General features: G+C 38.0%; 1 protein-coding gene across 3 annotated transcripts in view; it reads left to right on the top strand.

Annotated features, from left to right (window-relative positions):
- FANCB (FA complementation group B) overlaps positions 1–15,158 on the top strand; it is a gene marked incomplete at its 3' end in the record, with an annotated part of 60,796 nt that overhangs the window by 12,755 nt on the left and 32,883 nt on the right. For 2 of the 3 annotated variants that reach the window (XR_013825839.1, XR_013825840.1), the window contains exons 5-9: positions 5,317–5,445; positions 7,807–7,973; positions 8,643–9,085; positions 9,206–9,443; positions 10,362–10,516. Coding sequence is in view for 1 of the 3 variants with exons in the window: in XM_079911696.1 (XP_079767822.1) it covers positions 5,317–5,445; positions 7,807–7,973; positions 8,643–9,085; positions 9,206–9,443; positions 10,195–10,609 (1,392 nt within the window). Of the gene's footprint in view, positions 1–5,316; positions 5,446–7,806; positions 7,974–8,642; positions 9,086–9,205; positions 9,444–10,194; positions 10,610–15,158 lie in introns of those variants that run through there. The other variant, XM_079911696.1, reaches the window with a different exon arrangement.

Raw genomic sequence — 15,158 nt, 5'->3', positions numbered from 1 at the left:
TTTTTTGGATTAGTCTGTTCTAAATGAAGGAAAGAACATTGAAAGAAAGGTCCTTACAGTATAAGAAGCTGAGTGATTGGGAGGGAAAAATATGGTACAGGTATCCCCTGCTTTTTGAAAGTTCGCCTTATGCCACTTTGCTTTATGCCACTTTGCTTTTACGAAAGACCTGCGTTAGCACCTGTTTTTGCTAACAGAAAGAAATCCAAAGAGGACTTTCACTTTTATGAGAAAAGGCGAAAGCGAAAATAGCGTTCAGCGTTTGTTTTGCGATGAGCCGTTATACCTCACGTCCCGAGAAGCGAGAGTAACCCCGCCAAGCTCCTTCCTGGGGACTGAGTTCGGCATCTCAGCATCCAGCTGCCATAGCTTTGACCTGTGTCTGTGAGCACCCGTGCTTTATCTCCCATTTATTTTGTGCATCCCTTAGCAAGATGTGTCCTAAGGTAATTGCTTCTTTGCTTTACATCATTTCATAATGGCTTTCAAAAGGTTTCATAGGCATGCTCTACTTTTGGGTAGTGGGGAAACCTGTATTTCAAAGGATCTATTTCCTTTTTTGGTACCTCTGTAAAAGCTATTATGACATTACTTATAAATGTGTCATCTAAACATGATACCTTTTTGTCGTAAGATTATGTAAATTTAATAAGCCTTATAAGATAAAATAGAGACTGACTTTTGAAAACACATTCTTCCTAGTTTTTAGGATCAGCATACCATAACTCTTTTAAAGGAGCAGCAAATATGATGAATCATGACATGTTCTAAACATGATCAGTTTACCTTCAAGTTTTCCATACAAAGCTCTCTAAAAGTTTTTGATTTTTTCCCAAATGTACGAAGGTAACACACATTCCCTGTAAAATACTCAGACTATGCCAAGAAATATTCAAGAGATACTCACAATTACCTATGATTCCACTACTGTGATGTAACCAGTTTTAACACTTTGACTTGCATATTCTTGTTGATGTTTTTAATGAATATATACAAGTTTACATGGAAATGTGATTATAAGATGCCTGTTCTTATGTAACCTGCCTTTTTTCATTCATAAAAATTTTCCAATATACAGAAAATTCATAGAATAAAACAGTGATTATCTCTAGTCCCCATGTAGATTCAACTATTGTTACTTTATAAAAAATCACATTTGCCTCATCTGTTTCTGCTTGTGCGTATGTACATGTATTTGTACGTTTTTGCAGAACCATTTGAAAGTTGCACATCTTCTAATACTTCACTCCTATGTGTTTTAGCAGGAATCTCCTAAAAATAAAGACATTCTCCTATGTAACCCTGATACCATTATTCACTTAGAAAGTTAGTATAATAATCTCTTAATCTTATTTACTATTCAGTCCATATTCAAATGGCTTCAATTGCCACAAAAATGTTTTTATATGGCTGCTTTTTTCAGGATCCAATCAGTTTACACTTGCACTTGATTATTATATGTCTCATTGGTCTTTTCATCTAGAATTATGCCCTCTCCCCGTTTTGAAAAAAGTGACACTAATGAGGAGGCCAGGCCAGTTGTCCCTCCTTTCTGATTTGTCTGTTTCCTTGTGTTGTCATTTATCTTTTTCCTTTATCCCTGGCAAACTTTTTTGGTGAAGGACCAGATAGTAAATATTTGTACTTTGCAGGCCCTTTAAAAGTTTTTTTTGCAAGTATTTTAATATTAAAGTGAATTCAGTAAATGCTTAGTGAACACGTATTAGATGTGAATGTAAACAGTAGATAAATAAAACATAATGGACATAGAACCATAAAGGAAAAGGTTGATTACATTAAAAACTTCTTTGCTCCAAACAAAGTAAAATAAATAAAAAGGCAAATTATATAAAAAGAAATCGGAACATATTTGACAAAGGATTAATTTTCTTAATATAAATAGGCATTATTCTAAAACAGTATTGAGTTTTGGGGTTTTTTTTGCGGTATGCGGGCCTCTCACTGTTGTGGCCTCTCCCGTTGCGGAGCACAGGCTCTGGACGCGCAGGCTCAGTGGCCATGGCTCACGGGCCCAGCCGCACCATGGCATGTGGGATCTTCCCAGACCAGGGCACGAACCCGTGTCCCCTGCATCGGCAGGTGGACTCTCAACCACTGCGCCACCAGGGAAGCCCTAAAACAGTATTGTTGAGTATGTAAAGTGGTCCAACCTCCTCAGAAGGAAACTTGTTATAGCTATTAAAATGTGAATTGCACATATCTTTTTACTCTTGCAGTTTCACTTCTAGAAATCTGTTCTAAACATATACTTATACATGTAAGCAAAGCTGATTTTACAGGAACGTTTAAGTAGTATTAATAAACAAAGTTCAATCAAAATCTAAATATCCATCATTAGGAGTATGGTAAATATGATATAACCGAACCATGGAATAGTGTGCAGCTGTCAGAAAGATTAAGGTACCTCTTTATACTGATTGTTAAATGATGCCAAAATAATTTAATTTATGAAAGCATGACTTTTAGAAATTCTACTTCTGGTAATATGTCATTTAATTTATTTGGATCAACTTTGATGATAAAAACAACTTAAAATGATAGATGAAATATGTTTTTAATATATTCTTAAAAGCTTCAAAAAGCTGAAAATATAAGAATAAATTAGCAGGCCAAACCCTAAAGGCTGGAACCCAGGGAGGCAAGCAGAACACTGATGCTACTATTGCCCTGGGAGCATTTGTATTTAACATAAAGCACGAGTGCCCTAGTCACCTGGCAGAAGCAACATAAAATGCTCTCTAGGAATACACATTTATCCTACGTCTCTTCTGAATCTCACAAGTAATTTTTTAAAGAAAATGAGCCACCTACAGAATAACTAAGCACATGAAGAAACAAGGCATCATGATTAATTATTCACAGAAAATAACCATTTCTATAAACTAAAAATAAATTGAAATTTAAAAAAACAGATGAGTTTAATAGTTGACTCAGAGATGTGGAGCAAATAAGCAAACTAGACTGTTAAGAAAATTATCTAGAAGGTATCAACAGAGACAAAGAAGGAAAATATGAAAGAAACGGAGAGGGAAGGCAGGGACGTACGAGAAATAGCTGAGCGTCCATGTTGTTTCAAGTATCCACATGTTACCACTAGTTCTCAATGTGGCTCAAAACATTTCTAAGCGCTGGAAGGCCTTTTAGAGATGAACAAATCTACCCTCTCCGCCATTTTGCATACAAGGAAGCAGATGGAGAGCCAGAAATGTGAGGTGGCTTGCAGAGCTACAGCTAGAGTTCGGCTCACTGTTCTTTCCCCTATGCATTTTATTTTCCAGCCACTTGTTGGAAGGGATAAGGAGAGGCCAGGACCTTGGAGACACTTGTGCCTAGGTACAGGAATGTTCACAGCAGCATTGTTTGTAGTGCTCCACAGCTGGGCATAACCCAGCTGTCCATCAGCGGGAGGAAGGAGAGGGGAACTGGTGTAGTGAGCCGATGGGATGCTACAGAGCAGTGAAAGGCACGAGCTGCAGCTACTAGCGACAAATAGATGACTCGAAAAGCGATTACATACAGAACGATTCCACTTATAAAAGTTCAGAAGCAGAACACACACACAGACTAAACATATTCTTTAGGAGTTCATATGATGATGGTAAAATGATGAAGATCAACAAGGAAGTTATCCTGAAAGGCCAGGGTAGTGTTGCCTCCGGCAGAGAGAGGTGCTCTATTGGGGAGGGCCCATGGGCTGCTCCTAAAGTGCTGCTTTTTTGACCTGGGTGTGGTTCCAGGGGTATCTACTTCACCATTAGTCTATGAACTGCTTTTTTGTCTTGCAAACTCTTCTGCACGTATGAAAGAGATCACAATAAGAACAGGAAAGCAACATTTGGTGTCACGCAGTGCAGTGTGCTCCTCTGTTTGGTTTGGGTTAGGTCTTGTTTATGAGGAGGAGAATGAAAGCATACCTTAACATATACATGGAAAAGTTCTGGAAAGGTAAGCAATCTTTTGGCTGTGCAAATGGGATTGAGGGTCTAGGAAGGGAAGGTGAGATGTCTTTTTATGTTGTTTAAATTTGTTATCATGGGCTTATTTTCATAATTTTATAATAAAACTTGTAACAACATAGAATATTTAAGAAGTCTAGTGACACACGATTTATTCCTGGAGTGGGGGTCATGTTGAAGAGAGTAGGGAAGAGAGACCACGGATAATTTCTGAGGGTGCCCTCATTGTCATTCTGCCCGTATAGCCTTCTCTTCCACTCCCTGCCCCTCCAGCAGCCTCACACTTGGCTCTCCACCCCAGACAGGTACATCTCACGGCCTCACAGTCGTGAGTTACTCGGCCAATGAATGATGGGACGTGAATGACGTGGAGCCCTCGGAGGTAGGCTAACAGATGAAGTTTTAAAACGTTAGGTAGACACTTGACGTGCTTTGTGCACCGAGGGAAGATAGAATTCAGTCTTTACTCTCCAACTTCTATTCATTGATAAAAGGAAAAAGAATTTATCTGCCTTAAAATGTAATTTAAAAGAAAGGCAAATACAGGCTGCATCTTGTTTTTTTTAGTCTAGAAGAACATGTTATATTAAAAGCTGAATTAATACTTAAACAGTCTCAGATATCCACCTGAAATGAAGCAGCTTCTAAATGTTCAGTGACGCGACTCTTTTTAAATTTTCAGGAGTAAAATATATTTCATGAATGTTTCATCCTTAGTGCTGAAATCTATTTATCTAGTATAATAAAAGGAACGGTTTGCTGTATGCCCAGTTCAGAGCCAGTTTTTACCCCCCGATAGTTAAGACTGGACCCGAGCACTGAATTTATTTGCACAACAATTAACGTGTGACAGTTACATGTTACCGTTAAAATTTTGCTCTAAAGGTCATATGAACAGAGGATTTCAGGCAGTATCAAATCAAAGGTAAGCATTTCTGTTCATAATGATACGTCTTGCTTTTTGAAGCAGAAATTATTTCAACAAGCAAAACAGTTTTCTTGTTGGAGTAGGAGTGTTGGTAGGCCTTGCTTTTTATTAATATTGATTGGACTTATTCATATTGATTCATTACTTAACTCACTAGTGAAACAGATGCAAATACATTGGCATTCTCTCAATTTGATATGTAAACTATTATAATTATTTGCTGTGTTTATTTTCCTTTGTAATTAGAGACTCAAAATTCGTAAATAGTTTTGCTCTGACACGTATTCTTTACTTGTCTATAGAAAAATGAATTAATAAGCAAATTTGGAGAAAATACTTACTGAATTATTGGTACGTTCGGTTTCATTTGAACTTATGTCTCTGGCAATGATTTTTCTTTATACTCTACAGGTTGGTTTGGTTTCTGTTCAGGAATTACAGCAGCATCTCTTGCTTAAGGAAAAAGTTATTTCAAAATCTTACAAGGCTTTAATGAACCTGTTTCAAGGGAAGGATGATAGTACATCAAGTGCAGAGGAGGTAAACTTGATCATGTGACCGTTTTATCATTTTATGAATTGAAAACCTATAAGCTATTGAAGAGTTCTTTAAATTAGAATATTGGAATATATTAGAAAATGCTGCACAATGGATCAAGAAGCAAAGTGGCAGGGATTCTGTAATGGTGGGCTTTTATGACATTGAAAACTATTTGGTTAAAAAGCCAATATTTTACCAATTTGCAAATTGTTCTGTAGGATATTAAAATCTCAGTTATCAGGAACCTCGGGGAATAAGTCCTTTTGTTTAAACAAGGTTTAAATATTAAACTGTTTTTTTTGTATAGTTTGAATAGAAATTACTCCTAAGTGAATTACAGTTAACCCTTGAACAACATGGGGGTCAGGGGCGCCGACCCTACACGCAGTGAAAATCCACAAGTAACTTTACTGTGGGCCATCTGTATCTCTGGTTCCCCATCTGCAGATTCAAGCAACTGGCGATCAAGTAGTACTGTAGTATCTACTATTGAAGAAAATCCACATATAAGTGGACCTGCGCAGTTCAAACTCCTTTTGTTCAAGGGGCAATTGTATATGTTTTCTGACTTCTTAAACAGAATATACTGAGTATTATTTTACCTTGTATTAATGGTGACATAATTTCATCATTAATATAATTATTCTTTTAGTCTGTTGCATGGTTCATTTCTAAGGATATTTATTCCTCTACTTAATGTCCCTAAATTGCTATGCTCTTCTAGTCCTCATATCTGCTTTTTATAATTTTACTCTAGTTTCCCTTGTGGTTGACCATCATAAGAACCTCTTCAGGTACCTTGCAGTTACTTGTGCCAGTATAGTAATGTAGAAAGTGAGCAAAAACTGCTTTGACTTCATAAAAAATAGGATTTATGCACATTCGTTCCCTACAGAGAAAGATAGCATAGCAGAGTTACAGATAAATCAAGAAAAGCTGGACATAGATACACTTGAAGTTGCATTTTCTTCCCTCAAGTCACTTTAGTGCCTTGCTTTGACTCCCTTTAAGATTAACTGTTCTTGTAATGCTCTTTGCCTTGTGTCTGTATTTCGGTCTTAGCCATATGATCATTTTGCCCCAAAATATGATTCCATTAACGTAAAAAACAAAAGCACATCGTCTTGCATTTCTGTATTACTGTTCTCATCTCCTGGGAAACCTCATGCGAGTCCTTGTAGAAAGTCACTGTTCAAAGTCTTCCCATTTCCCTTCCCCACTTGACCCCGGTGATTTTGCCGGTGTTAGAAAAGGGGAAGAAATGTTACAAATTAGTGCATTGAAGCCATTGCGTGCAAGGCACTGTTTTGGGCCCTTTACATTGTTAACTTTAAGAGCAATTCTGGCAGGTAATAAAAATTTCTGCGGGTTTCAGGTGAACAGCCTGCCTCAAATCTCACAGCTACTGGCAGAAGTGTCAGATTCCTAGGAACATGTTTCATTCACTGTAATGTAAGTGCCCATATCTTTTTTCAGTAATTACCACATAGAGGGGCAGTATAGAGTAATGGTTAATGTGCAACATGGGCTCTGGAAGCAGTTGCCTCTGGTTCAGATTCCAGCTCTGAGTCTTGCTAACTGGGTGACCGGGGGAGGTACCTAACCTCCCTGTGCCTCAAGTTTCCTTATCTGGAAAATGTAGATAATAATACTACCGACCTAGGGTACTAGAGTTATTGTGATGATTAAACAAATTGATGCATGAATGGCGTTCAGAACAGTGCCTAACATATAGCAAGCATTCAGTAAGTGTTGTGTATTATTATTATCATTACTCCTCCTCCTATTTCCATTTCTATCATAAATCCATATGTGTGCGGAAATAAGTGAGTGGCCTGGTCTTTAAGAAGAAAATTTTGGCATCAACTCTACTAGAATTTTTTTTAAATAAGGAAAAATAAAAGAAGAAAATTTTAGCAATAATCGATCAGCTGTCCTAAGATAGTTTAATCACTGTTATTCATACAAAAGTTTCCAGTTACAGTTTAGAGTTAGTCACTGCTAAAATAAAGATTGGATTGTTCTCAGCATGCCTTGAGCACATATTGTGAGATTATTTTTCAAAATGGACTCCAGGTTTACATCCCTGCTGGCTCTGTGTTGGGTACCCAGAGCCCTGTTTACAGTCAGGCCATGCTTCTTAATCCAAGTAGATGGTTAATTATATGTTTTATAAGTTTTATTTTAGTGAATTATGTATAATCTATAATATATTATTGATGATAATTTATTTTTAAATATGTAAGCCATAAGGCCCAGCCAAAAGCTGGTTTATATTATTTTTTTTAGTTTTGATACATTTGGCCGGTTTTTTTGTTGTTTTTTTTTTTGTAATCAGTTATTTAAACATTTTTCCATAAGGAATGTCTTGCCACTCTTTGTGGTGAAGAAGAAAATCCTGTCTATACCTTTGATGAAAAGTTATCAGATAATTTTCAAGATTCAGAACAGCTAGTAGAGAAGATATGGTATCGTGTAATAGAAGATAGCTTGGTTGTTGGAGTGAAAACCACATCTTCTTTGAAGGTGTAAGTAAATTCTAACATGATAACATTATCTTGATGCTCTACAACAGCACTGTCCAACAGAAATATAGTGCATGGAGGTATTTCATTCTAAATAACTACCAAAATCGACTCTTTTAAAAACTTAGTAGTTTTTTTTTTCTTGTTTAAGAGGAAAGGAGAAAAATCTACCTCAAAAATAAAATACAGGCATTACTTTACCTTTCCTTTCTCCTAAAAAAATTACTTCCTTAAGTCCAGCATATTTATAATGTCTTTGCTTTCCTATTTCAAGAGAAGTGCTATTACAGAATCTTTAAAAATGTGTTTGGGCTTCCCTGGTGGCGCAGTGGTTGAGAGTCCGCCTGCCGATGCAGGGGACACGGGTTCGTGCCCCGGTCCGGGAAGATCCCACATGCCGCGGAGCGGCTGGGCCCGTGAGCCATGGCCGCTGAGCCTGCGCGTCCGGAGCCTGTGCTCCGCAACGGGAGAGGCCACAACAGTGAGAGGCCCGCGTACCGAAAAAAAAAAAAAAATGTGTTTGGCTTTTACACTTAATTTTCTGATATATTTTACATTTGAAATGATGTTTCCTAGGAAAGCAGAGAATAAAACTTTTTGGTTGTTGTTTGTATGGCATTTAATCATCTGTTTGATTTTAAAGAATGAGCTTTTACTCTGTATTTTTTACAGGTCCCTGAATCATGTGACTTTATCGCTGTCAATGGATCAAGCCCCTAACTCCAGCTTTCTGCTCATTAAGTGTCAAAGTAGGGTGATCAAGTTGAGTAGGAAATGTTCCCCAGTACCAGGCTCAGTGCCATATGAAATAGGATCAGAGGTAAAAAAAATCAAGTTGAGTGTTGATAGTGAGGAAGAGGAAGAGAAAGAGGAAAGCGTTGTTTTTGTACAACCATCTGAGAAAGAGTATGTGCAGATGATTACTGCTGTAACATCTCTTTCGCCACTTTTAGCATTCGGTAATTTTTGTTGCATTGTGCTGCTACAAATTAGAGAGAGAGAGAATGGTAACCGTTCTGCAACTCGTTATGTTCAGTGTGGCAGAATTGCTTTAAGTCTAGAAGATCTTTCAAGTGGGAAATACCTGCTGACATTTCCAAAGAAGAAACCTATAGGTAATTTTTGTGGGTCCTTTTTAATCATATACCTAATAGAATCAGAAAATTTTAAGAACTCCCTTTATGTGATAATGGGCAGAGTTTAATGACAGCACTTGTGACATGTTTTTGCCATAGAACACATGGAAGATCTCTTTGCGCTTCTCGCGGCCTGGCAGAGAGCTTGTTTTCAAATCATATCACCCAGCTATGCTCTGACTTCAATGAAGGTATGGCTCTTAGAACACATGGAATGTGAAGTTATCAAAGAATTTCCAGAAATTTGCTTTTGCAAAAGGCCAGGAAGCTTCTATGGGACACTCTTCAACTGGAAACAAAGAACACCATTTGAAGGGGTTTTAATAGTCTATTCCAGGTAAGGCACATCAAATTGGAATTGGTCCAGGGAAGTGCGTGTGTGTGTGTGTGTGTGTGTGTGTGTGTGTGTGTGCGCGCCTGCGTGCGTGTGTGTGTGTGTGTGTGTGTGCGTGCGTGTGTGTGCGTGCCAACAGGGATCCCCGTGGTAGTGTTCTATACCACTGTGGGACATGTCCAGGTCATCGCCTGGTACAACGTGAATGAACAGGTGGTCTCATTTAGAAACTGAAGCCGTTTTGATTTTATGTTTGTTTTTGGCTTTTTGGTGGGGTTGATTAGGGCCTAATAATGACTTTAAGATTCCCCCTTACTGCTCCCCCACAGTGAAGTTTTAAAAATATAATTTTGATCTTATTACTCAGAAAAAGAACTTTAATCAGGAAGCAACCTGATTAATACTGAGTTGGTTTAGGATATGTATACGGCTGTTCCTCTGTATCCATGGAGGATTGGTTCCAGGACCCCAGTGGACACAAAAATCCACGGATGCTCGAATCCTAGAGGACGGCGTAGTATGGTCCGCCCTCCATACCCATGGGTTCCACATCTGCAATTCAACCAACCACGGGGCTGACCGTATTTGATTGCTACAGTCTGAATTATGTCAGTGACCACATGAATGCATTATTGGTTCTGATGATTACTAGAGAGTTTAGAAATGAATATTAATTGATTACTACAGTATGTTGTACATGACCATTTTTCACTGTCCTAAGTTGTGTAATATTGTGTTTGGTTTTTTATTCCAGGAATCAAACAGTTTTGTTCCAGTGCCTTCATAATCTCAGCAGTGTTCTCCCTATAAACAGTTTCTTCAAATATCTAAAATTAGGAAGTGAGGATTTCCTAATTGGTCATTTGGGATTAGCTTTGGAGAAGGAATTGGTTATCCTTGGTTCTTTTTCTTCTGCCTTAGTTAAGGTTGAAAGCAACTTGGTGCAGAGTTGTGAAGCAAGCAAAGAAAAGACTAGTGGTGATGTGGCTGCTTTATCAGACATAGAGGAAAGCATCCATGCCTACAGAAAAGAACTTCAGAGAGAAAAGAAGCAAAAGTTGGGGACGAACCTAAAAGTGAGTGGTGCCCTTTACAGAGAAATGACTTTGAAATTAGCTGAGGTTCAGCTGAAATCAGACCTTGCTGCCCAGAAAGTGACTGATTTATAATTACAATCTCGGCTTGGTTATATTTTAGAATATTTTTCCCTGCCAGAATGTTTTGGTCCTACTTGTTTTCATCTTACATTATATGCCTTCTCTGTAAAAGTAAAGATTGAGGCTTAGTGTAGAATCTTGAAGATGCACAAAATAGCATGCCTTAGAGCAGCACTTCTCACCTAGGCTCATTTTGCCTCCCAGGGGCGTTTGGCTATGTCTGGAGATATTTTTTGGTTGTCAGGAGTAGTGGCAGGTGGGGAGGGCAAGAGAGGGGTGCTATTCAGATCTAGTGGGTTGAGGCGAGGGATGCGGCTAAACTTCCTACACAGCAAAGCACAGCCCCCGACAGGGGAGGGTCCAGCCCAAATGTGAGTAATGCCCGGGGTGGAGAAATCCTGCCTTAGTGTTTCCACTTAAGACATAGGTGATGGAACAATATTTTGTTCTAAATCTTCAAAAAACCTTAAGTAGCCCTTTTATTATACTCTGCTTAGTAAAACCTAGCATATAAAAATGAGCTTCAGGGCTTCCCTGGTGGCACAGTGGTTGAGAGTCTGACTGCCGATGCAGGGGACATGGGTTCGTGCCCCAGTCCGGGAAGATCCCACATGCCGTGGAGCGGCTGGGCCCATGAGCCATGGCCGCTGAGCCTGAGCGTCCGGAGCCTGTGCTCCGCAGTGGGAGAGGCCACAACAGTGAGAGGCCCGCGTACTGCAAAAAAAAAAAAAAAAAAAAAAGCTTCAAACAGATAAACAAGGTTGTCACGATTCAGAAGTTTCTGTAAATATCAAGCCCCTGTGGAAGTTTAAATGGCAGAGTGTCTAGGTGAGACCATTATGGCGGAAACCCTTATTAAATTAAATTTTCTTAGAAAGCCTCTATGAAATTGTGTAAGTCTATAGGCATGTGAAAATTTGGGGGCATTTCTTTGAAAAGCATCTCTCTTTCAAAAGGCTAAGCAGACCTCATAGGCCACTATTTTTAAAAAATTGAAATTGCCTTTAAGCCATCTGAAATTCCAACTCTAGGCAAAGCTAAAATGTAAAATCCTAACTAAAGTAACTTAAAGAATATGGCACTCCTTAGGGACTGAGAAATTTAAAAATAAGTGAAAATTCACTTCAGTTAAGTGATTTTTTAAGGAGTCCAGTGAGGCATTTCAAAGGGATAAAAATTCAACCTATTCTCTTTTCTTTTTGGAAAAAATAAGAATTCTGAAGTAATAAGAGAATGTCAGGAGAAGGAAAAAGACACAAAAGGATATGGGCCAAAAGGAATGTTTCTGATCCTTTTTGCTCTAAAATCCATAAGTGAGATGGAAGTTTCTGTCTCACTTGAGAGACATAAAGATGATTATAGAAACCGGCATTTCACACTTGCAGCAGTGAACTGCTAATCCCCCCACCCCATGCCTCAGAAGTGCTTGTCCCTAATGATCTGGTGATGCAAGTGGGTTTTTGAGAAGCTAGGTTATTACTGTCTTGTCTCGGTTTTTATGGTTGTCCATATAATATGCTACCTCTTTTTTTAGTAATCCATTGCAAATTGAGTTCTATAACTCTATAGCTCGATTTCTATGAAATTTCAATGAAAAATATTTCAGACTTTCTGGAAATGAAAATGTGATAATTTCAGGATTAATTGTGGAAGTCAGAAAGCAATGTGTGTCAGTAGGTGTAGTGAAACTTCCCATGACATGTTCTGAAAGGACAACCAGGTAGAAAATATAGGAACTAAATTGTAAAATGGAGGCTGTCAAAAAACTAAACAGAATTTGATTGTAATAGTTTATCTATAGAAAAGCTAGGATAGTAAAAAAAAAAAATAGCATATTGCTTATTTTTTATTTATAAAAGCAAACAAAAGGTGTTAATCTGTATGTACCAAATAACCTCTTTACAAGTGAGCTTTGTACTCCGGTGTAATTTGTTTTTCTTTTTCTTCTTTTTCTTTTTCTTTTTTCACACACACACACACACACACACACTGTATTTTATTTTTACAAGAGATAAATAAACTGACAACAAGCATTGTAAATGGATGACTACAACAAAAGCAACAATGATTGCAATTACCAAACACACTCATACTATGTCATAATATTGACATTCAGTCCAGTAATCCTCCACTGTAACAGCTTCTTTACTTTGCGTGAAAATTTTTTTTTAACATCTTTATTGGGGTATAATTGCTTTACAATGGTGTGTTAGTTTCTGCTTTATAACAAAGTGAATCAGTTATGCATATAACATATACATATGTTCCCATATCTCTTCGCTCTTGCGTCTCCCTCCCTCCCACCCTCCCTATCCCACCCCTCCAGGCGGTCACAGAGCACCGAGCTGATATTCCTGTGCTATGCGGCTGCTTCCCACTAGCTATCTACCTTATGTTTGGTAGTGTATATATGTCCATGCCTCTCTCTCTGTCACAGCTCACCCTTCCCCCTCCCCATATCCTCAAGTCCGTTCTCCAGTACGTCTGTGTCTTTATTCCTGTCTTACCCCTAGGTTCTTCATGACATTTGTTTTCTTAAATTCGACATATATGTGTTAGCATACGGTATTTGTCTTTCTCTTTCTGACTAACTTCACTCTGTATGACAGACTCTAGGTCTATCCACCTCATTACATATAGCTCAATTTTGTTTCTTTTTATGACTGAGTAATATTCCATTGTATATATGTGCCACATCTTCTTTTTCCATTCATCCAATGATGGGCTCTTAGGTTGTTTCCATCTCCAGACTATTGTAAATAGAGCTACAATGAATATTTTGTTACATGACTCTTTTTGAATTTTGGTTTTCTCAGGATATATGCCCAGTAGTGGGATTGCTGGGTCATATGGTAGTTCTATTTGCAGTTTTTTAAGGAACCTCCATACTGCTCTCCATAGTGGCTGAACCAATTCACATTCCCACCAGCAGTGCAAGAGGGTTCCCTTTTCTCCACACCCTCTCCAGCATTTATTGTTTCTAGATTTTTTGATGATGGCCATTCTGACCACTGTGAGATGATATCTCATTGTAGTTTTGATTTGCATTTCTCTAATGATTAATGATGTTGAGCATTCTTTCATGTGTTTGTTGGCAGTCTGTATATCTTCTTTGGAGAAATGTCTCTTTAGGTCTTCTGCCCATTTTTGGATTGGGTTGTTTGTTTTTTTGTTATTGAGCTGCATGAGCTGCTTGTAAATTTTGGAGATTAATCCTTTGTCAGTTGCTTCATTTGCAAATATTTTCTGCCATTCTGAGGGTTGTCTTTTGGTCTTATTTATGGTTTCCTTTGCTGTGCAAAAGCTTTGAAGTTTCATTAGGTCCCATTTGTTTATTTTTGTTTTTATTTCCATTTCTGTAGGAGGTGGGTCAAAAAGGATATTGCTGTGATTTATGTCATAGAGTGTTCTGCCTATGTTTTCCTCTAAGAGTTTGATAGTTTCTGGCCTTACATTTAGGTTTTTAATCCATTTTGAGCTTATTTTTGTGTATGGTGTTAGGGAGTGATCTAATTTCATACTTTTACATGTACCTGTCCGGTTTTCCCAGCACCACTTATTGAAGAGGCTGTCCTTTCTCCACTGTACATTCCTGCCTCCTTTATCAAACATAAGGTGACCATATGTGTGTGGGTTTATCTCTGGGCTTTCTATCCTGTTCCATTGATCTATCTTTCTGTTTTTGTGCCAGTACCATACTGTCTTGATTACTGTAGCTTTGTAGTATAGTCTGAAGTCAGGGAGCCTGATTCCTCCAGCTCCGTTTTTCTTTCTCAAGATTGCTTTGGCTATTCGGGGTCTTTTGTGTTTCCATACAAATTGTGAAATTTTTTGTTCTAGTTCTGTGAAAAACGCCAGTGGTAGTTTGATAGGGATTGCATTGAATCTGTAGATTGCTTTGGGTAGTAGAGTCATTTTCACAATGTTAATTCTTCCAATTGAAGAACATGGTATATCTCTCCATCTATTGGTATCATCTTTAATTTCTTTCATCAGTGTCTTATAATTTTCTGCATACAGGTCTTTTGTCTCGTTAGGTAGGTTTATTCCTAGATATTTTATTCTTTTTGTTGTAATGGTAAATGGGAGTGTTTTCTTGATTTCACTTTCAGATTTTTCATCATTAGTGTATAGGAATGCTAGAGATTTCAGTGCATTAGTTTTGTATCCTACTACTTGACCAAATTCATTGATTAGCTCTAGTAGTTTTCTGGTAGCATATTTAGGATTCTCTATGTATAGTATCACGTCATCTGCAAACAGTGACAGCTTTACTTCTTCTTTTCTGATTTGGATTCCTTTTATTTCCTTTTCTTCTCTGATTGCTGTGGCTACAACTTCCAAAACTATGTTGAATAATAGTGGTGAGAGTGGGCAACCTTGTCTTGTTCCTGATCTTAGTGGAAATGCTTTCAGTTTTTCACCATTGAGGATGATGTTGGCTGTGGGCTTGTCATATATGGCCTTTGTTATGTTGAGGAAAGTTCCCTCTATGCCTACTTTCTGCAGGGTTTTTATCATAAATGGGTGTTGAATTTTGTCAAAAGCTTTCTCTGCATCT

The sequence above is a fragment of the Stenella coeruleoalba genome, assembly GCF_951394435.1.
Source record: "Stenella coeruleoalba genome assembly, chromosome: X".
Lineage (NCBI taxonomy): Eukaryota > Metazoa > Chordata > Mammalia > Artiodactyla > Delphinidae > Stenella > Stenella coeruleoalba.
The sequence above is the reverse complement of the archived record's forward strand: the minus strand, read 5'-3'. Positions and strand labels throughout refer to the sequence as shown.